This window comes from Terrapene carolina, unplaced genomic scaffold (genome assembly GCF_002925995.2).
Source record: "Terrapene carolina triunguis isolate 2854851 unplaced genomic scaffold, T_m_triunguis-2.0 Scaffold96, whole genome shotgun sequence".
Lineage (NCBI taxonomy): Eukaryota > Metazoa > Chordata > Testudines > Emydidae > Terrapene > Terrapene triunguis.
Genome location: NW_020664447.1, coordinates 20,793,849 through 20,815,097, shown reverse-complemented (window position 1 = coordinate 20,815,097; position 21,249 = coordinate 20,793,849). Strand labels below are relative to the sequence as shown.

At 43.7% G+C, this 21,249-nt stretch overlaps 1 protein-coding gene across 1 annotated transcript in view; it reads left to right on the top strand.

The window, feature by feature from the left end:
• The window catches only part of SHANK2 (SH3 and multiple ankyrin repeat domains 2), a 561,458-nt gene that overhangs the window by 44,512 nt on the left and 495,697 nt on the right, over positions 1–21,249 (top strand). The window contains exon 8 of the mRNA XM_029911481.1: positions 8,401–8,478. Coding sequence (XP_029767341.1) covers positions 8,401–8,478 — 78 coding nt within the window. The remainder of the gene's footprint in view (positions 1–8,400; positions 8,479–21,249) is intronic.

Genomic DNA, 21,249 nt, shown 5'->3' with positions numbered 1-21,249 from the left:
ATGCAAATAGCTTTTTATGGGAATTGTCCCACGAATATTTAAAAAAAACCTAAAATCTGAAAATGTTTTGGGTTTTCAGTTCTTCATAGATTTCCAAGGCCACAAGGGACCACTGTGATCATCTTAGGTGACCTCCTCTATAACAATGGCCATAGAACTTCTCCAAAATAATTCTTAGAAAATATCTTTTAGAAAAACATCCAATCTTGATTTATAAATTGCTAGTGATGGAGAATCTACCATGACTCTTGGTAAATTGTTCCAGTGGTTAATTAACCTCAACATTAAATTTTGCATCCTATATCCAGTGTGAATTTACCTACCTTCAACTTCCAGCAGTTGGATTTGTTATATCTTTCTCTGCTAGATTGAAGAGCTCATTAAATATTTGTTCCCCTTGTAGATACTTATAGGCTAATCAAATCAGCTTTTCACCTTCTCTTTATTAGCTAAATAGATTCAGCTCTTTGCTATAAGAAATGTTTTCTAATCCTTTCCCACCCCCTTCCTTTTTATCTCTCTCTTCACTGAAAGGGAAAAAATAAAAGGGGGGGCGGAGGAGAAAGAAGGGGACAAACTGGAAAATAATCTTTTATAAAAAAAATTCAACCATAACAAACATACTCTATGAAAACTTTCATTTTAGTGAAAAATACCATTTTCATGGTACATCTTTGATGGAAAATTTTTGATTAACTCTATTGATAAGGCATTAGGAATACAATTATATTGTGGTGTTGCAGAAAACACAACAGTTGCATTTACATTTGTAAATCATGTCCAAAATTTTAAAAGGCATGAAATAACTATTGTAGAATCCCAATGTATTTAATTTGAAAGCATAGCCAATATATAAATTGAAATTTAAGCAAAAAAGGCCTGTAAAGTGTTGCAATTCTGTCCTGCACATTGTACCATGGGCAGAGTCTCTCACATTTTATAAAACACCCTAAATCCCAATATTTTGTGGCTATAAAACTCCCTGTGAGCTAAAGCTTAGTACACATATTAGTTGCCCAAACAATACAAATGTACTAAAATTTGTAAAACCCTGAAACAAACCAGAACAGTTGAACTGTTGGATAGGAACTGCAAAAAGAGAGGGATGGGGAAAGGGGAAATGTATTTTCAGAACTATTTTGTGTTTTATGAAAGACAAATAAATTATAAAATAAATGTGAATCTGAAAATTAAATAATAATCAGTTTATAAATACTGTAAGTTTCAGGACACACAATACCTTAATGATCAAATTGTGGACCAAGTCAGGAAAGTTGGAACTTTAATATGCAAGCTTGTAATCCACACTTCCCATATTTTCTAGTAGAACATATTGTAATAGTGAATATTACATGAATGATACATGCAGTGCGCCAGCCTATGATCATCTGGTATGCATTTGAAATGGGGCTCACTTGTTGGCATGCTAGAACAAAAGCCCTGTCAACATTATTTAAATCTTTAGATCTTTCTTTAGGCTATAGCACTTGAATTTTCCCTTGGCTGATTATTAATACGTAAAAATCTTTGGAAAAACATTATGGTCCCATGAATTAAAATATATATATATGAGCTATTGGTTTGATGCGGTTCTTAGCACAGGTAGGAAATACTATATAACTAGGGTCCTACCAAAATTCACAACCATGAAAAACACGTCACGGACTGTGAAATCTGGTGTTGTGTGCTTTTACTTTATACTATACAGATTTCATGGGGGAGACCAGCGTTTCTCAAATTGGGAGTCCTGACCCAAAAGGGAGTTGCAAGGGGGTTGCAAGGTTATTTTAGGGGGTCACGGTATTGCCACCCTTACTTCTGCACTGCGTTCAGAGCTGGGCGGCCAGAGAGGGGTGGCTGTTGGCCAGATGCCCAGCTCTGAAGGCAGCACCCTGCCAGCAGCAGCACAGAAGTAAGGGTGACAATACCATACCATGCCATCTTTACTTCTGCGCTGGTGCTAGCGGTGGCTCTGCCTTCAAAGCTGGGCTCCCGGCCAGCAGCCACCACTCTTCAGCTGCCCAGCTCTGAAGGCAGCACCACCACCAGTAGCGGCGCAGAAGTAACAGTAGCAGTACCACAACCCCCGCTATAATAACCTTATGACCACCCCACAACTCCCTTTTGGGTCAGGACCCCTATAATTACAACACCATGAAATTTCAGATTTAAATAGCTGAAATCATGAAAGTATGATTTTTAAAATCCTATGACCATGAAATTGACCAAAATGGACCATGAATTTGGTAGGGCCCTATATATAACTATATTGTCTAGCATCCTATCCCTTTTAAAAATATTAAATTACCTCTCTGTGACAGGTGCTAGAATCCTGACTAGAAAGGCAGAGCCAACCTATTTGATTTACCCTGTCAAGCAGAACAGGGAGTAGGTGGCAAAAAGGGCTTCATGTTATCTGTCTTTATGGAACCCTGATCCTGGGGGCACCCAGGGGCCAGTTAGGGCAACTATAAGTCCTTTGTGTGCTGAAGGGGGTAGTAGAAGGGATTTACCAGGACCAAGGATCTGGCTCAGTATATCGGAAAGCAGAATGAGGAAAATTACTTTTAAGGGCAGTCTCCGTATGTACATCCGTCTGTGAATCAGGATTTGATTTATAAGCTTGTCACAAAAACAGTAAATTATGTGCTCTGTTCTCTGTAGCTGCACACTTACTATTATATTTATAAGCAGAAGATAGTACATTGAACTATCTCGTTGACTGGAACTTTCTAATGTAACATGACAACAAATCCAAAATGCACAGCCGAGCTAATAGACAAGACACATAAAAACATTCTGAATTGGGGACTGGTTTAGTACAGGTCCTGAGATGAACATTAAAGACGACATGTGGAATAGAATACTATATATGGATCAAGAAAAAGTCAAGTGCACTGAAAAATGTCAGATCTATAGAAAAATTTCTATGAGGTTACAATCAGTAATATTTTACAACAGTATAGACTAGTGTCTTACTGCAATACAGTGTATTCAACTAAAAAATTATACTGATAGGATTTCAACTACATATTCTGTAGCAGAACCTGATCTCATGTAAACTGGTCTCTCATCATTTGGAGAGGAGGTTGGGGTATATTAGTTTTGTGTTGTGGAATTGTTATTTGTGTATGGAGGACTGGCTTTGTTATATTATGAGCAGCTCAAAAAAAGTTTCTTTCAAAAAACTTGTATTAAATATACTGTTGCATTAAAAACTGCTAACTGCTTAGTTTGAGATATATGCTGATAAATCAAAGTAAAATTGAGGTAATAATCTGTCCTTTCTGTTTAGTGGATGTCTATATTAATTATTTAGGGCCAGGTTGTGGTACCCTTGATCATATAACACAATAATTTATTCCTTGAACAGTTCCCATTGGCTGGAAGGTATCAACATGATCAAAGACCTTTAATGTACAAAGTTTAATTTGAAAATACTAATTTTGCTGTAAAATCTGATTTGTTTAATAACTTGATGGAATTTTTGTAATATGTTTTTCTGAATTGTTAACAAGGTATTTAAATCTCAGTTAGTACTGCAGTCCCCTTAATTGTTACTTACAGTTGCATGCAGGGCTGAGATGGTGTCTCTAACCTCTCTTTGCCAGAAGCTGGGAATGGGTGTCAGGGGATGGATAACTTGGGGTGTGTCTACACTACGGGATTAATCTGAATTTACAGAATTCGAATTTTGGAAACAGATTGTATAAAGTCGAATGTATGCGGCCACACTAAGCACATTAATTCGGCGGTGTGCGTCCATGTACCAGGGCTAGCGTCGATTTCCGGAGAGTTGCACTGTGGGTAGGTATCCCATAGTTCCCACAGTCTCCCCCGCCCATTGGAATTCTGGGTTGAGATCCCAGTGCCTGATGGGGCAAAAAACATTGTCGCAGGTGGTTCTGGGTACAGCCTCACCCCTCCCCTCCATGAAAGCAATGGCAGACAACCGTTTCGCGCCTTTATTCCTGGGTGAACACTGCAGACTCCATACCACGGCAAGCATGGAGCCCGCTCAGCTCAAGACAGCAGTCATGAACATTGTAAACACCTCGTGCATTATCGTGCAGTTTATGCTGAACCAGGACCAGAAAAACGAGGCGAGGAGGAGGCGGCGACGGCAGCGCAGCGACAAGAGTGATGAGGGCATGGACATGGACACAGAATTCTCTCAAACCGCGGGCCCCGGTGCTTTGGAGATCATGTTGTTAATGGGGCAGGTTCTAGCCGTGGAACGCCGATTCTGGGCCCGGGAAACAGGCACAGACTGGTGGGACCGCATAGTGTTGCAGGTGTGGGACGATTCCCAGTGGCTGTGAAACTTTCGCATGCGTAAGGGCACTTTCATGGAACTTTGTGACTTGCTTTCCCCTGCCCTGAAGCGCCAGAATACCAAGATGAGAGCAGCCCTCACAGCTGAGAAGCGAGTGGCGATAGCCCTGTGGAAGCTTGCAACGCCAGACAGCTACCGGTCAGTCGGGAATCAATTTGGAGTGGGCAAATCTACTATGGAGGTTGCTGTGATGCAAGTAGCCAAAGCAATCACTGAGCTGCTGCTACGAAAGGTAGTGACTCTGGGAAATGTGCAGGTCATAGTGGATGGCTTTGCTGCAGTGGGATTCCCTAACTGTGGTGGGGCGATAGATGGAACCCATATCCCTATCTTGGCACCGGAGCACCAGGGTACCCAGTACATAAACCGCAAGGGGTACTTTTCAATGGTGCTGCAAGCACTGGTGGATCACAAGGGACGTTTCACCAACATCAACGTGGGCTGGCCGCGAAGGGTTCATGACGCTCGCGTCTTCAGGAACACTACTCTGTTTAAACGGCTGCAGCAAGGGACTTACTTCCCGGACCAGAAAATAACCATTGGGGATGTTGAAATGCCAATAGTTATCCTTGGGGATCCAGCCTACCCCTTAATGCCATGGCTCATGAAGCCATACACAGGCAGCCTGGACAGGAGTCAGGCGCTGTTCAACTACAGGCTAAGCAAGTGCAGAATGGTGGTAGAATGTGCATTTGGACGTTTAAAAGGTCGCTGGCGATCGTTACTGACTCGGTCAGACCTCAGCCAAACCAATATCCCCATTGTTATTGCTGCTTGCTGTGTGCTCCACAATCTCTGTGAAAGTAAGGGGGAGACCTTTATGGCGGGGTGGGAGGCTGAGGCAAATCGCCTGGCTGCTGATTACGCGCAGCCAGACACCAGGGCGATTAGAAGAGCACACCAGGAAGCGCTGCACATCAGAGAAGCTTTGAAAACCAGTTTCATGACTGGCCAGGCTACAGTATGAAATTTCTGTTTGTTTCTCCTTCATGAAAACCCGCCCTCTTTATTGACTCATTCTCTGTAAGGAACCCACCCTCCCCCTTCGATCACAGCTTGCTTTCAAAGGAAATAAAGTCACTATCGTTTAAAAATCATTTATTCTTTATTAATTGATTATAAAAAGAGGGAGAGAACCTGGGTGGGGTTTGGGAGGAGGATCGGCGGGAAGGAAAAGGCCACTAAAAAAAGTTTTAAAAAATGACAGCCTTTTGCTTGGTTTGTCCACTGGGGTGGAATGGGAGGGTGCACGGAGCCTCCCCCCCCCCGCATTCTTACACGTCTGGGTGAGGAGGCTATGGAACATGGTGAGGGGGGAGGAGGGTTATACAGGGGCTGTAGCGCCAGTCTGTGATCCTGCTGCCATTCCTGAAGCTCCACCAGATGCCGGAGCATGTCTGTTTGCTCACGCAGCAGCCCCAGCATTGCATCCTGCCTCCTCTGATCTTCCTGCCATCACCTCTCATCTCGAGCATCCCTCCTGTCCTCACGTTGGTCCCTCATGTCCTCACGTTGGTCCCTCCTGTCCTCACGTTCACTGGCATCTTTCCTATACTTTGAAACCGTGTCCTTCCACTCATTCAGATGAGCTCTTTCACTGCATGTGGATTCCATGATTTCCGCGAACATCTCGTCTCGCATCCTCTTTTTCCGACGCCTTATCTGAGATAGCCTTTGGGACGAAGGAGGGAGGCTTGAAAAATTTGCAGCTGCTGGAGGGAGGGGAAAAAAGGAGAGAATTTTTTAAAAAGATACATTTTACAGAACAATGCTTATACTCTTTCACGGTGAACAACACTATTCACATTACATAGCACATGTGATTTCTGTACAAGGTCGCATTTTGCCTCTTAATATTGAGTGCCTGTGGCTTTGCTGCTAGAGATCACAGACGCAGGTCTGGGCAACAGAATTCGGCTTGCATGCGGCCATGGTAAGCCATTGTCTTTCGGCTTCTGCGCCCTCCTTTCCCACATACCAAGCAAAGCCCGTTGAGTGCTGCGGTTTTCCTGTTAACCTTGAGCAGCAGAAAACAAACTAACTCCCCCCTCCATCCAATTCTCTGGATGATCGCTTTATCCATCCCCCCACCGCGTGGCTGGTATCAGGGAAGATCCCTGCAGGAACCAAACTAACACCCCCCCCCCGGCCATGAATTCTCTGGGATGATCGATTTACCCCCTCCCCCCACTGTGTGGCTGGTATCAGGGAAGATCCCTGCTAGCCAAATGCGAAAAGCTCAGGGCCAATCCCCCCCCCCCTGCGCTTGGCTAACTGCAGGGAAGGATTTCTTTTCAGCCACAGGCAAACAGCCCGGTAGGAACGGCCACCTCTGTCCCCTTAATTAAATTCCCGTATTTCAACCAGGTTACCATGAGCGATATCACTCTCCTGAGGATTACGCAGCGAGATAAAGAACGGATGTTGCTTGAATGCCAGCAAACACTGGGACCATACACCGCCAGGCTTTGTCATGCAATGATACCAGATTACTTGCTACTAGCATGGCGTGGTCAAGTGTCCTACCATGGAGGATGGAATAAGGCTGCACTGCCCAGAAACCTTGTGGAAAGGCTTTTGGAGTACCTCCAGGAGAGCTTCATGGAGATGTCCCTGGAGGATTTCCGCTCCATCCCCAGACACGTTAACAGACTTTTCCAGTAGCTATACTGGCCGCGAATGCATCCCAAGTCCTCAGGGCAAAGTAATCATTAAAAAACGCTTGCTTTTAAAACAAGTTTTATATTTTAAAAGGTAAACTCACCTGAGATCCCTTCCATGGGGTCATGGTCTTGGATACTGGCTTGGGAGGGTACTTCATTCAGGCTGAGAAAAAGATCCTGGCTGTTGGGGAGAGCGGAGTGCTGTGTGCTCTCTGCAAGCTTGTCCTCCTCCTCCTCCTCCTTCTCTTCCCCGTCCGCAGAATCCTCAGCCGTGGCTGATGAGATTACCCCCTCCTTGGAATCCACGGTCAGAGGTGGGGTAGTGGTGGCAGCCCCCCTTAGAATTGCATGCAGCTCGGCGTAGAAGTGGCATGTCTGCGGCTCTGACCCGGACCTTCCATTTGCCTCCTTTGTTTTTTGATAGGCTTGTCTGAGCTCCTTGACTTTCACGCGGCACTGATCTGAGTCCCTATTGTGGCCTCTCTCCATCATGGCCTTGGAGATTTTTTCAAAAGTTTTGGCATTTCGTCTTTTCGAAGGAAGTTCTGCTAGCACTGAATCCTCTCCCCATATAGCGATCAGATCCAGTACCTCCCGTACGGTCCATGCAGGTGCTCTTTTTCGATTATCGGCCTGCATGGTTACCTGTGCTGATGAGCTCTCTGTGGTCACCTGTGCTCTCCACGCTGGGCAAACAGGAAATAAAATTCCAATGTTCGCGGGGCTTTTCCTGTCTACCTGGCAAGTGCATCTGAGTTCAGATTGCTGTCCAGAGCGGTCACAATGGTGCACAGTGGGATAGCTCCCGGAGGTCAATACCATCGAATTGCGGCCACACTAACCCTAATTCGAAATGGCAATATCAATTTCGGCGCTACTCCGCTCGTCGGGGAGGAGTACAGAAATCGATTTTAAGAGCCCTTTATTTCGAAAGAAATGGCTTCGTTGTGTGGACGGATGCAGAGTTAATTCGATTTAACGCAGCTAAATTCGAATTAAACTCATAGTGTAGACCAGGCCTTGGTGATTACCTGTTCTGTTCATTCCCTCTGAAGCACCTGGCATTGGCCACTGTCAGAAGGCAGGATACTGGGCTAGATGGACCTTTGGTCTGACCCAGTATGGCCATTCTTATGTTCTTATACTGTTTCCAGTACATTGGAAAATTGAACTGTGCCCATAACTACAGTATTTAAGAATTTTCCAACTGTATTGAAAATTAAAATTATTTTAATCAATTAAATCCTCTGATTGGAACAGAGTTTCATATTTCTTGGACTGTTCACTTATTGTTTTATGTTCAAAAACATATGCCAAATCACCACAAAATCTTATAATTTAAAGCCCGCTTTTAGTGATTAAAGATTATAATTAACAACTTCCTCCTTCTCCAATTTGCAGGACAGCTGTGCAAGAGTTCTGTTGTTCCGAGGAGCCAACAAGGAGTTAAAGAATTATAACAGCCAATCTTCGTTTCAGGTAAAAGAAAAAAAAGACTATCTTTAAGGATGAAATTTGCCCTTGTGCAGAGGATCTGCAAAAGGCCTATGCATTCTTCAACCCTGTTTTGACTTATATGACATATTGGACTTGTGCTGGTCTTCTGCATGGGGTGCTAGTGGGGATTTCATTCTAAGATGGAAACAGACGAGTAACCCAGTTATTTCTGCAGTAAAGTTTGAGACCATGCTATTTTAAGTGGGCTTGGAAAAAAAATCTCTGATTCAAACACTTTCAGGACATTCAGATTCAGATGCAAACTTTGTGGCTTTGGACTATCATTTTAATATGTACTGTGATAAAGTTCCTCCTCTACCTTGGTGAATCCTGCGCTTATTGGCGGATTTTGCTCGCCTCAGAGATTCACAGTAGCCCTCAGTTTGGCCACTTTCGTGGCTCAAATCTGCTTTCACTCAGATAACCTCATCACTGGCCAGTATGGGGAAAAAAGAGTAAGAACAATCCCCGCAGTTTCTGCTGATCCACCATGTGGGTCGGGGAACAGTCCAGAGACCTTCCCCTCTGGTGGAACCTCCTGTGTTGGATCAGGAGTTGGGAGGTTTGGGGGGAACCCGGGCCTGCCCTCTACCCCGGGTTCCAGCCCAGGTCCCTGTGGACTGCAGCTGTCTAGAGTGCTTCTGGAACAGCTGCGCGACAGCTACAATTCCCTGTGCTATTTCCCCATGTGTTCCCCCAACACCTTCTTTGTCCTCACCACAGGACCTTCCTCCTGATGTCTGTTAACGCTTGTACTCAGGGCTGGCGCTTCCACTAAGTGGTTGCCTAGGGCGGCAGGATGTGGGGGGCGGCATTTCGGCGGCGATTCCTCTGGGCAGGAAGAAAAGCGGCCCCGGAAATGCCGCCAAGAACCAGGGCCGCCCAGAGGGGCTTCTTCCGCTCTGGGTCTTCGGTGGAAATTCAGCGGCAGGTCCTTCATTCGCTCCGGGACCCGCCGCCGAAGAGCCCCGAAGATCCGGAGCGGAAGGACCCCCACCGCCAAGAACGCAGCTTCAGAGGAGGAGCGCTGCCGCCTAGGGCGGCAAAAACCCTGGCACTGCTTCTGCTTGTACTCCTCAGTCCTCCAGCAGCAGGTCCTCTCATGCCCAGCTCCTTATGCACACCTCACTAACTGGAGTGAGAGCCTTTTTAAACCGGGTGTCCTGATTAGCCTTAATTAATTCTAGCAGCTTCCCAATTGGCTACAGGTGTCCTAATTAGCCTGCCTGCCTGCCTTAATTAGTTCTAGAAAGTTCCTGAGTGTTCTGGAATAGTCCCTGTTATCTTACCCAGGGAAAAGGGACCTGCTTAACCTGGAACTAATGTATCTACTTTAGACCACTCTCTTGTAGACATCTGGCCTGACCCTGTCACAGTACCTAGTACTTTTAAAACATATCAACCACCATTTTCATAATGGAACAGATACATTACAGGTGATTAAATCTTCCCCTCACCACCATACCAAGGAGCTTCATCCCGGTTCAGGAATGAATCATTTTAAGGGGGCAGAGAAATTTAGTCTTCCTTAGCCCTGTTGTATTAATTCAGATGGAATATATGTGCCCAATGAGTTAAAGGTGTTAACATAATCCAGTCATGGTCCAACATCAGACAGTTTTAAACAAGGCTCAGGGTTTGGTATACAGAGGCATCAGCCTGCTTAGTACCATGCCAAACACATTATTAAAAATCCTTTTAACCCTTTATTAAAGAAACGGGGGCTGGGGGGGGGCAATTAAAGAATTTGAAATGTAAATTATTAAGCAAGGCTTTCATTTTAACAACATCCCTTGGTCTCTTTCTCTTTAGCTGGAGAGAGTTTTTAGAAGGAAAACCTCCATGTTTGACAGTGTCTTAGATGGTAATAACTTGTACTTTTTGTGGAAAGGAGAAGAAATTAGTTAAGATGGGCTAGAGCTGTTGTTGTTGCTATTGAAGTCTGATCCTGTTTCCTAGAAGAAAACAAGACAAACATACATAAAAGGAGGAGAGAAAAAATAGCAAAGAGAGAAAATCCAGCTTCTGTCTCTGATGTTGATTCTCATTTGCAGCCTCACTGCTGGAGAAACATAGGCACTATACGTGGTCTTATCAGCCACTCTGAGATTAGGCAAAATTGTACAAGCAGTGGGCTGTTTGGGGCATTGAATTTAGCTGCCTCTTTCTGGTCACAGGCTTACAGCAGTGTTGCAAAATAGTCTTATTGGGCAGACGGTAAAAGAGAATGGATAGAAAAGAGAAAGAAAGAAGGTGGGGAAGGAAAAGACCACAGAAGGTGTATGTGTGTGTGAGGGGGGATGACAGTTTCACATCCCAGATGTTATTTGGGATTTAGCTGGAGCCTCTGGTGAGGTCATCTAACTCCCTCTCTTTGGCCTGGCCTTGTCAGGACATAAGGATAAAAAGGTCTGAAGTCCTAAGAGATGTGGGGGTGGCATCCATGAGAGTGAAGCTGTCTCCTTCCCCTTCTCTTGTCTTTCAGTCAGTCAGCATCGTGGTAGCCAGCTTTTCCCCCGACGGGAGTGATGGCAATGAGAACCCCCAAAGGGAGTGATGGGTGGAATAGCCTGTCCTTTCATTTTTTTGTTCACCAGTTAGACCGAATTTCTGACACACCAATTTTGGTTCATTGATTTCTGGTCTCACACTGTTCTTGTTTACCAGGCATATTCTTAACAGAGTCCTTGAATTATATCAGTAGGCCTTTTTTGTTTGGACTAATTCAGTCTGTCTCCTTTCTGCACCTTTTCCCTACAAGATTTATTGTTATAGGTTATTGTGACATTTTATGAACTTTCACTCACCTCTTACAATTGATCTCACATTAAAATTAGGGTCAATTTTGTAGTCCAAATATCAGAATGGCTCCTCTAGTGAGACTGCCAATAAGGGTAGCAGTTGTACAAGCTATTGAATACAGAACTCAAAACAGTTGATGTACTAGTGTTGTTAATGCCTTGTTTAGTGATTATCTCAGGTGGTGTGTAAGACATACAACAAGTGATGCCCTGCTGAGACAAGCTGTGCTGGGTTTCCACTGACATAGCCAGAGACAAGCTTTTTTTGCAGTCTGATAGAGTTGCTGCCTATAAACCACAGGGGTCTAGGTTTGAGTCTTGGATGCTGTACTATGAAGGATGTGCACAAACAGCAAGTCCAGTCACTGTGTTTGGAGGGGATGCTGCAAATTTGCTAAATCTCCTTTATCCATCTGGTCCCCCATGACTATAGTATCTGGTATTCTAGTGCCAAGTGACAGACACAGTTTAAAGAATTTCCATTAACAATGTGTTGGGACCACAAGCTATTGATATGTGACAGGGTCATATATCTCTTTAAGAGATTGTTTGGATTTTTTTGCTTTTATTTTCCCTTTTGGAGAGTCAGGTCAGTGTGTGGCATATCTAACAGGGGTTGATTATTAATCCCCAGCAACATCTACTAGGCAGCTCTGAAGCCAGAAATCAGGGATACTAGGAATGAGGAAGTAAAAGTTGAAGTATCAATGATAAAAGCAGAGGCTACCACCAAAACGAAAGTAAAATCTTTCATGGGATTAGCCAAGATTTGCCAGAAATTCATTCCACAGTTTTCTCATATTACAGCATCTTGACAGGCTTAATTAAGAAACCCAAAAGGAAACAAGTAATCTGGCCAAGGGAATTTCAGGGACCTTTAGATACCCCGAAGAAGACCCTTTTTCAGAATCTGTGTTAATTAGTCTGGACTTTAATAAACCATTCATAATGCAAACTAATGTGTCAGAGACGGGATTGAGAGCCGTCCTGTACCAAGAGAGGGAAAGAGAAGAACGTTCAATTCTATAAGTAGAAAGTTGTATCGAAAGCAGTGGTACAGTATGATTGAAAAATGTCTTATTGTGAAGTAGGAGCTGGAAGCATTAAGGTTGTATTTCCCAAAGTGAGCCCCCCTTTCAGGAAAATGAAAGCAATTGCACCCCTTTTCAACTCTGCAATGTGGTATTAAAGGCTTCCTTATTTTAATTCATATATCTTTTATACCATGCCCTCAGGCCACTTCAGACAACACTGGAATAGAGCTCATAATATAATACTTCCTGTCCTTTCTTACATGCTTTGAATAGTGGAGTAGTTAAGTCATGTTGATGTTTAAATGTATCATAATTGGCATCTGAGTTAGCTCCAATGAACATGAATGGAGCCAATCATACCTCTGAGCTAACATTAAAGGTTCTCTGAAAACTCAGGCAGATGCCTGCTGCATTGGTTACACCTGCTTCACACTGAAGGTTTTCCAAACCACCATAATAGCTTGAGACTAACTTTTTTTTTTTAACATGAAAGCTGAGACTCTGGAGAACAGCTAAGAACTCTGGATGCAACTCCAGCCAGTTCATTGCTCAAGCTTGGAAACATGTCCCCTGCTTTGGGACATAGTGCATTAAGGTATTATCTCTTAGATACCAGGTTCACACTTGTAATAGATCACCACCCAGTGTGACATGGCATAATGCAATGTGAGACAAATGCACAAGTTACTAGGTGCTGTTAAGCACTACAACTTAATGGTTTCAAGTAAGACAGTGTGGGAGGCCAACATAACGATTCCGACTACCCATCCAGAGATGGATTAAAAAAACGGATGGAAGTAACAAAATTGGAAACATAAATTCTCTCTTAAGAGGCAGGGTATGTGCCAGTGGTCTGTCTCTGTAAGAGATGTTAGATTTTTTTCATTACTTTATTTCCTTTGAGAATCAGTTTTCTTTCTTGTTCTGAAATTTCTTGTGGTGTGAGTAAACATGATATAAATGAGGCGTGAAAGGTTGGACATCCTTTGTTTGTTTTTTCTCCTTTTATATTAATCACAGCAGTAGTCTGTCTCTTTGTGTCCTTATCAGAAAACTAGGAAAAGGACAAATAGGCAAATACATACATCTGTGTAAAATCTACTATTGGTGGTTGTCAGGCTCCTAATGATTGGAAGGGTCAGATGAGCCAAACCATGCTGGAAGTACAGGCACAGCAGGTTAGCAAGTGGGAGCTGGAAACCTCAGAAGTGCTGCTGCATAGCTGGCTAGTGACCCATACCCCATTATTGTGGGACAACCATCCCTATGTATGTTATGCAGTCATTTATATTATTTGCATGGATTGGGGTTTTTATTTTTTTGGGGGTCCCTTTTCCTAAGGCGGTGAGGACTAACGCATTCAATTCATTTTACTCTACCTGGACTGGAGCACCTTATCCTTTATAAAGCTGCTTGTTCTGTATGGGTAAGTCTGCATTGCAATTAAAAACGTGCAGCTGGCCCATGTCAGCTGACTTGGGCTCTCAGGGGTCAGGCTAAGGGGTTGTTTAATTGTGGTGTAGGTGGTTCAGGCTCATCACTCTCTCCTGTGAGGGGGGAAGGTCCCAGAGCTCAGGTCCAGCCTGAGCCCGAACACCTACACCATAATAAACAGCCACCTAGCCCGAGTCTGAGTCAGTTGACATGGGACAGCCGCGGGTGTTTAATTGGAGTATAGACATACCTTAAATGAATACAGTGTCATGGTACTATGTCCAGTGTAGATATTAATGTATTTCACTAGATGGTATCGTTTTTAGTTGTGGAGAATGTTAAACTGGGGAAGCTGTAGTTGCTGTGAATGCAGCAGAGGAAACTGTAATGTCAGCATTGCAATAAAGAAGCACTAGAATTAATTCAGTGCCATCTGTCTTTATTTTGTTGACCCAGTCGTTCAGACAACACAAATGGAACTGTTACAAAATTATGCTAAATCCCCTTGAGTTAATAGGATTTTGCATACTAACAATGTTTATTCATGTAATCAGCAGAACTGAACACTGAAGCCTCTTGTATGTCCATAATAATGTGCACTATAACTACTGCACATGCTCATTAGCTATTTTCAAACATATCATCTCAGTTATAGCTTATTTATATTTTCATAAAGTCAAAAGAAATTAGTCTTTCTCGAGGAATAGCTACCTTCAAAATGTCCAATATGAAGACTGACCTTTTCCTTAAAGTATCTAAACACTTCCTGAATTTTGTGGGTGGTTTTCAAAGTCTGTCTAAACTTCATTTATTTATTTTTTAATAAAAATTGAGAAACAAAGTTGTATTTTGGGTGCCAACTTGTGTACTGCCTATAAGAGTGTCATGATGTGATTTCATTCCTATCTGGGCTACAACTTTAGCTTCACATTAAAATCAAAAACAGAGAACAAAAGAAACATTCCTCAGTTTTTGGGGACTCGAGCCTGCAAACCTTTACTCCTGGAAGTAAACTTTGCTCATGGAAGCTGCCTCCTTAATCTGAGTAAGAATTTGCAGGACTAGATCCTTAGTTGCCTTTCTGTTATCTAACATAATTGCTGTTTTAGGATTACATTCTCTCTTGTTGATTGTAGATAAAAAGAGGTAGAATCATCTCTCTTCTGCCTGATTTTTGGCGAAAAGAGGCAGTTGGGGTGGTCTTCCTGCTCCAGTGGCTGAATAGAAGAGGGGATAAGTGGTGTTGTCCTCAACTGTGGCTAGAATTAGTAGGGACGAGGGGGATCATGGGAGTGTAGGAAGGCCTGATAAGCAGCTGCAGTGCTGCTCCCATATGAGCATGAGCGAGAACCCTTAGAGCGAATCTTTGAATATTGCAGCATCCTTCTGTCTGTGTTATGAGATTAATCTGTTATTTCCACCAGTTTTATGCAAGATCTTTTAGAGAATCTACAGTATCCTGCCATGATCAATCATCCACCACACACCTGATTCCCCACCCCCACCCCACCCTCACACATTTTATGCTGTTAGATTTATTTCCACATATTTACAATATTAATCTAGTAGTTCAGGAGCATCAATGTTTTGTAGTATACGTGAGCTACTGAAGTTCTGTGGTGCAATTTGAAGTTGGCAGATGTGCATCTTGTCAGACAACAATCTCAATTTTTTTAAATGGATAATAACCCTATATAAATATTGCATATGTTTCCCTATGGCTCGTATTACATAAGCAAATCCAATACAGTATTAAATGGAAAAACACCCATAAGGGTAAGAACATGTAGAACTTTATAACTTGCCAGTATGTATAAAATCCCACTATTTAAATATACGTAACGACTATCTTGGGGATGCATTCTGGGTCCAACACAAAGGGCAGAGCTGTCTTTGAGGGTGCAACATGGGTCAACATGAGTACTTAATTTGCTTGTACTGTACAAACTTCAGCAGAAATAGTAGTGTCAGCAGTGGCTGGTAACACTGCCTATTATTAAGGTTGCCCGATACTTCTCATTATACTACCCTATTTTTAATTACTTATAACTTTGCCAAAATTCAACTGTTCGTACTGAATTTTTTTCCATGCCAGATTTCTGCCTCATGATTAAGTTTTTGGAAACCTTCAGCCAAAATGATCGAGTCATTTCAGAACGTGGAGCTAGGGAAAAATATGTTTTGCCCATGTTAAAAAAAGCTCTAGTGCCCCCATGCCCTGGAGCAGGGACTTGAAGTTTGGCAGAGGAGTGGCCTTTGTGGCAGGTATGTGCCTTTTCCCATCATTGTGAACATTTTCATAATTTGGGGAAGTTATGTAGGCCTTCAGAGGGAAAAAACAGTTTGCAAATGCTCAGTAGAGACATTTTTGATTTTGGCTTCTAAAATCTCAGAAAATTCCATCATCACTGAGCATGCTTGAGCTTCTCACAGCTCCTAGTGCTGATCAGACTGTGCATGCACCATCCCCACACAGTAACGGTGCATGCCTCAGTCGAGGGCTACAGGGGCAAAGTTAGACTTTCTGAAATTTTTGCTCCTAGCTTCTCTTGCTCAGAAGGGTTCAGGTACCAGAACTGAGAGCAGGGAGGCTGTCTCTCCTGTGCTTTCAACTTCCCTACTAGAGCCCAGACATCATGGAGTCGGAATTCAGAAGGCAGGATGGACATTACTCCCATAGTGAGCACATATTCAATATTTTGTTTTCTCCGTGTGGCTCAGTATGTGGCCCCAGGCCTTATTTACTCCCCCTCCCCCCATTCAAATACTGATGTGAAGACACAATTATTAATTTCCGAATGGGCTTTTGTATGGTGCTTATCATTATAGTATCCAAGTACATCACAAAAATAAATGAATTATCTATACAATACCCCTCTGAGGTGGACTGGACATGCCTAACCCCCCATTAGCATTAATGGGAGTTTGAAACTGCATTAAAGTGAGGCTATAACTTTAACCTTATGTATATCCTCTCTGATTATCCAACATGGACAGTTTGCTTTAAAGGCTTCCCTAAGCCTAACCTTTATTTTGCTAAGCTTTTTTGGACATTTTGAATTCTGTCAATTGTCTCGTTGAGTGATAGTAGTTTTTTTTTTTTTTTAAAGGGGGTAGTGATTCTTACCCACAAAAAGTCTTCTTTCTCTGATTTATTTTTGAAAGCATGAAAATGTGATAAGGCCAATTTTAAATTATGAACATCTGTCCATTCCCTTAAGATATACCTTTACACATGTAAAATAGAGGTGCTTCCTCTCTTTGTAGATTATGTAATTGCAATACTAATGGAGCGTGTTAATTAACTTGACAAGGGAGTGTGATCTAGCCAAGTTTTTGACATTCACATCCCTGAGGTGTAACTCTTTTCCTAAAGCACCTGTGTGGAAAATTTGTCCCCGAACATTCCAGCGTATCCATGACAATATTTACAGATTCTTGCCATGATGCATGCTGTCCTTAGTTAACCTGTCAAAAAGATCCTGCTTTTGCCCTGGTTTGAGTAAAACTATACAATTTGTTCTATACGTTTTTGGTTCATTTTTTTTAATGTTAGTACTATCCTAATGCTAATAGGTCCCAATGAGGATAAGAGCCTCATTGTGATTTTTCACAGTTGAAATGGAGGATAGGATACAGTTCCTGACCAGAAGAGTTTACAATCCAATGTACCTCTGTTCTATATTTGCAATCTGATTCTAACATTTTATGCCCACAAACAAGCCAAGTAGTCAAGGTATTGAGGCTTAAAAAAGTTGCATGAGATATGGAGAGTTTGTATTACGCATTTACATGAGAATAAAGGTGTAAGAATTGTATCTTGTATTAGTTTAAACACACAATTTGTGATTGAGAAAATAAATTTTAGCAGTTCAGCAGTCTACTTTGTAAACATAGGGCAGATTGTGACTGTCATGCATTTGTACTGGAATGTTTGACTGGGTTTTTGTACTGAGAAAATAAGATATTTACACTGATGAAGTAATACTAATAATCTGATTTTAAAATAGTTACAAATTCAAGGAAGTCCACCGTTAGGAAGAATATTGCCCTTAGGAATTGACTCTCTAGTGTATGTGTATGTAACATCACAGACCTATTTCAGATATTTCAAAGAACTAGGTACAATTACAGGAGCGTTTTAAGATGGAAGAACAGAATTAATTTTGCTTGCTTTGCAGTTTCTATGGATACACATTATACCTTCTTGCCATCAGATTTTCTGTGTGTGCTTTTATAGCTTTGAGAGTAGATAATTGTTGCAAGGATTTGCGTTCCACACCTCTTCCTCTTCACCCAGCCAAATAACATGGCACAGGACATAGCCTGGGGAAACCTGATCCAAAGTTCATTGGAGTTAAAGGAAAGATTTGAATGGGCTTTGGATCAGGCCCTAAACCTATGACAGACTTACTTTAATACAAAGTAGCCCACTAATATTTGAAATTTGGCATGTCACATTAAAACAAAACATCATTTCTTGTATGTGTTAATTACTTGACAAAGGGTTTCCACTGATTACCCAGCTATGCAGAAAATCCACAGACTGGAATAACATTCTTTTCAAGCTTTCAGCCTGCTTTGCCAAAACGGAGGGCAGCTTCCCATAAATCATTTTCAAAGAAACACACACACACACACCACCACCACCACATTTATCTTTGAAGAGCCCAAGTGGAGTCTATTATAGTGGGGAAAACATCTGACAATTGAAATTATACCTCAGAATATAGAAGAGCCACACAAAAAAAGCTCATGAAACACTGAGGTCCATTTGACACTAGAAATTGGAACAATGTTGGTGACTGAGTTAGGGGACAACTGTGTTGTAAGCAGGTTCCCTGCCATGCTTGAATTTACAGTGTTGACAGGACAATAGTTACTTTATGCTTATGTCATGAGAAACATTTATCATTATCAAGGATCAAATCTTAGTGTAATATACAGCTGGATGTACTGTGGAGAATACAGGAAGTAACATTTCCTGCTGAGGTCATGGAGCAGCAGCATTGATACTGTGCAGCTACTACTACACATTCAGGGGTTGTAGCCCCAATGGTTCTTGTTCCTCCTCTTCTTTGGGGTTTGCATAGTCTTTTGATTCACTAGCCATGCCACTTCCCTCCCTAATCCTCTCCCCCTTCCAAAATACCTCAAAACACTCCACAGTGTGTTAGGATGCGGAGAATCCCAGTGCAGTACAGCTTCCTGGTGCACAGTGGGTGCAGACCTTCCTCATGGAATCCGATATTTCTCTCCCTCTCCACTGCAACCACACACCTGTACAACAGAATTGATGTGTATGTGCAGAATTTGTTACTATTAGTTACACTTGGATTAAGAAGGAATGGAATTAGAAGTAACACCTAGACAAGAGAGAGATTTGGATATTTTAACTTAAAAGTATTGGCCCCTAAAGATCATAAGGAAGCAAAGCCAGTAAGTCAGGAAGTATAACTTTGTGGGGGGAGGGAGAGAAATTGATGACAGAGAATGTATTGCTATAGCATAGTGAAATATATGCTGTGTTAGTAAAAGATTTAAAAATAGGTGTAGAGGATGGCCTGTGGGGTGTGTGATACAGGAGGGCCAGGGAACAGTGGGAAGTGGTAGAAGGGAAGTATATAAACCCTAGGTTAATTAAGGCGTGGTTCCCTGTAGACTAGGGAGGGTTGCTACAGGTTAATTGGAGCACCTGTAATCAATTAAGGCCCTGTTAGAAACCTAATAAAACCCCCTGCTTCAGGCAGTCAGGGGGAAGGAGGAAGGAGAGAGGACTGGAGCTTGGAGGTGTGCCGTGAGACTTGGAGGAACAGAAAACCGGAGTAAGGGAGACCCTGCCCCAGCATTTAAGGACTGAAGGTACCCCACCCAAGGGGGAAGAGGGTAAGAACCTGCAGGGGTTGAGAGGGGCTGGGACTCAGAGTGAGGAGCAAACCCAGACCCCTTCCCCGCTTCCCTCCTTTACCACCTTCCTGGGCCACTAGTGGGGCCCTCAGTGCCCCAAGAGCAGGGGTAAAGGGTGGTATTTTAGCCCCCCCACCAAGAAAAGCGCAGGACCCACCATACTATATTGACCATCTTGGCACACGTGGTGTCAGGAGTGGGATCTCTGTGCCATGAACATAATCCAGAGTGGGTCACAACCACCCTGCCTCAAGATGGAGGATCTGGTCAAAGCACTGGTGCAAGCCACTGCCGCCCAGCAGGAGGCTACCCGGGTCCAGGTGGCTACCCGGGTCCAGGCAGCTGCCCAACAGGAGGCCATGCGGCTGCAGCAAGAGACCAATCACCTGCTGATGACCCAGGCCACCCAAGATCGAGCCATGCTGCAGGAACTAGTGAACCAAGTGAAGGTCCTTACGGAGCTGAGCCGCGGGTATGATGGGACACGGACCATACGGGCCAGCTACTGTCTGCAGAAAATGACCCGGGAGGATGATGTGGAGGCGTACCTCCTGGCTTTTGAGAGGACAGCTCTGAGGGAGGCCTGGCCCCGAGACCAGTGGTCAGGGATCCTTGCCCCATTTTTGTGCGGGGAGGCCCAGAAGGCCTACTATGATATGACCACAGAGGAGGCAGCAGATTACCCCCGACTGAAGGCGGAGATCCTAGCCAGGGCAAGGGTAACAATGGCCTTGAGAGCCCGGAGGTTCCATGAATGGCAGTACTGTAAAGACAAGACACCGCGATCACAACTATTTGACCTAATCCACCTAGCCCAGAAGTGGTTACGCCCGGAGGCTCTCAGCTCAGAGAAAATGATGGAGCTCCTGGTACTGGACCACTATACGAGGGGACTACCCTCGGGCCTCCGAGCCTGGGTAGGCCAGAATGACCCCTCCACCTATGACGAACTAGTCATCCTTGTAGAGAGACAACTGGCAGCCCGTGAACTGTTCGAAACCCCGGGAGGTGAAACACGGCGTTTTAGGAAACCAGTCCCAACCCTGAGGCCCTGGATCATCGAGAACTCCAGGAAAGCCATAGCTGGAAGAACAGGCACCAAGGAGCGGCCTGAGGCCCCAAAGGGACCTGGGAGTCCGGGGGGAGAGAGTTGGGGAAGCGAGTCAGAGGGCAACCTCCGGAATGAGATATCGCTGTTATGAGTGTGGGGAGTTGGGGCATATAGCAGCCCAGTGCCCCAACAGGGAGGAGCCCATGCAATGTAATCTGGGGGATCCCGGGGACCAATGTGGCCTAATCAGCCTGGTGGGGGTTGCGATGGCTCAACATGAGTACACCAGGCCAGTAAAGATGAATGGCATCCAGACCATAGCTTTGGTGGACTCTGGGAGTGCTGTCACATTGGTCTCAGGGAAATTAGTGGGGCAAGACCAACTGAGCCGGGCCAAGAGCACTGGAGTGACATGTGTCCAGTCCATCCGGATTGAGATCCAGGGAAGTACTACCAAGATGACTGCAGGAGTGGTCCCCAAGCTCCCCTACCCAGTCTTAATTGGCAGGGACTTTCCTGGGTTCGA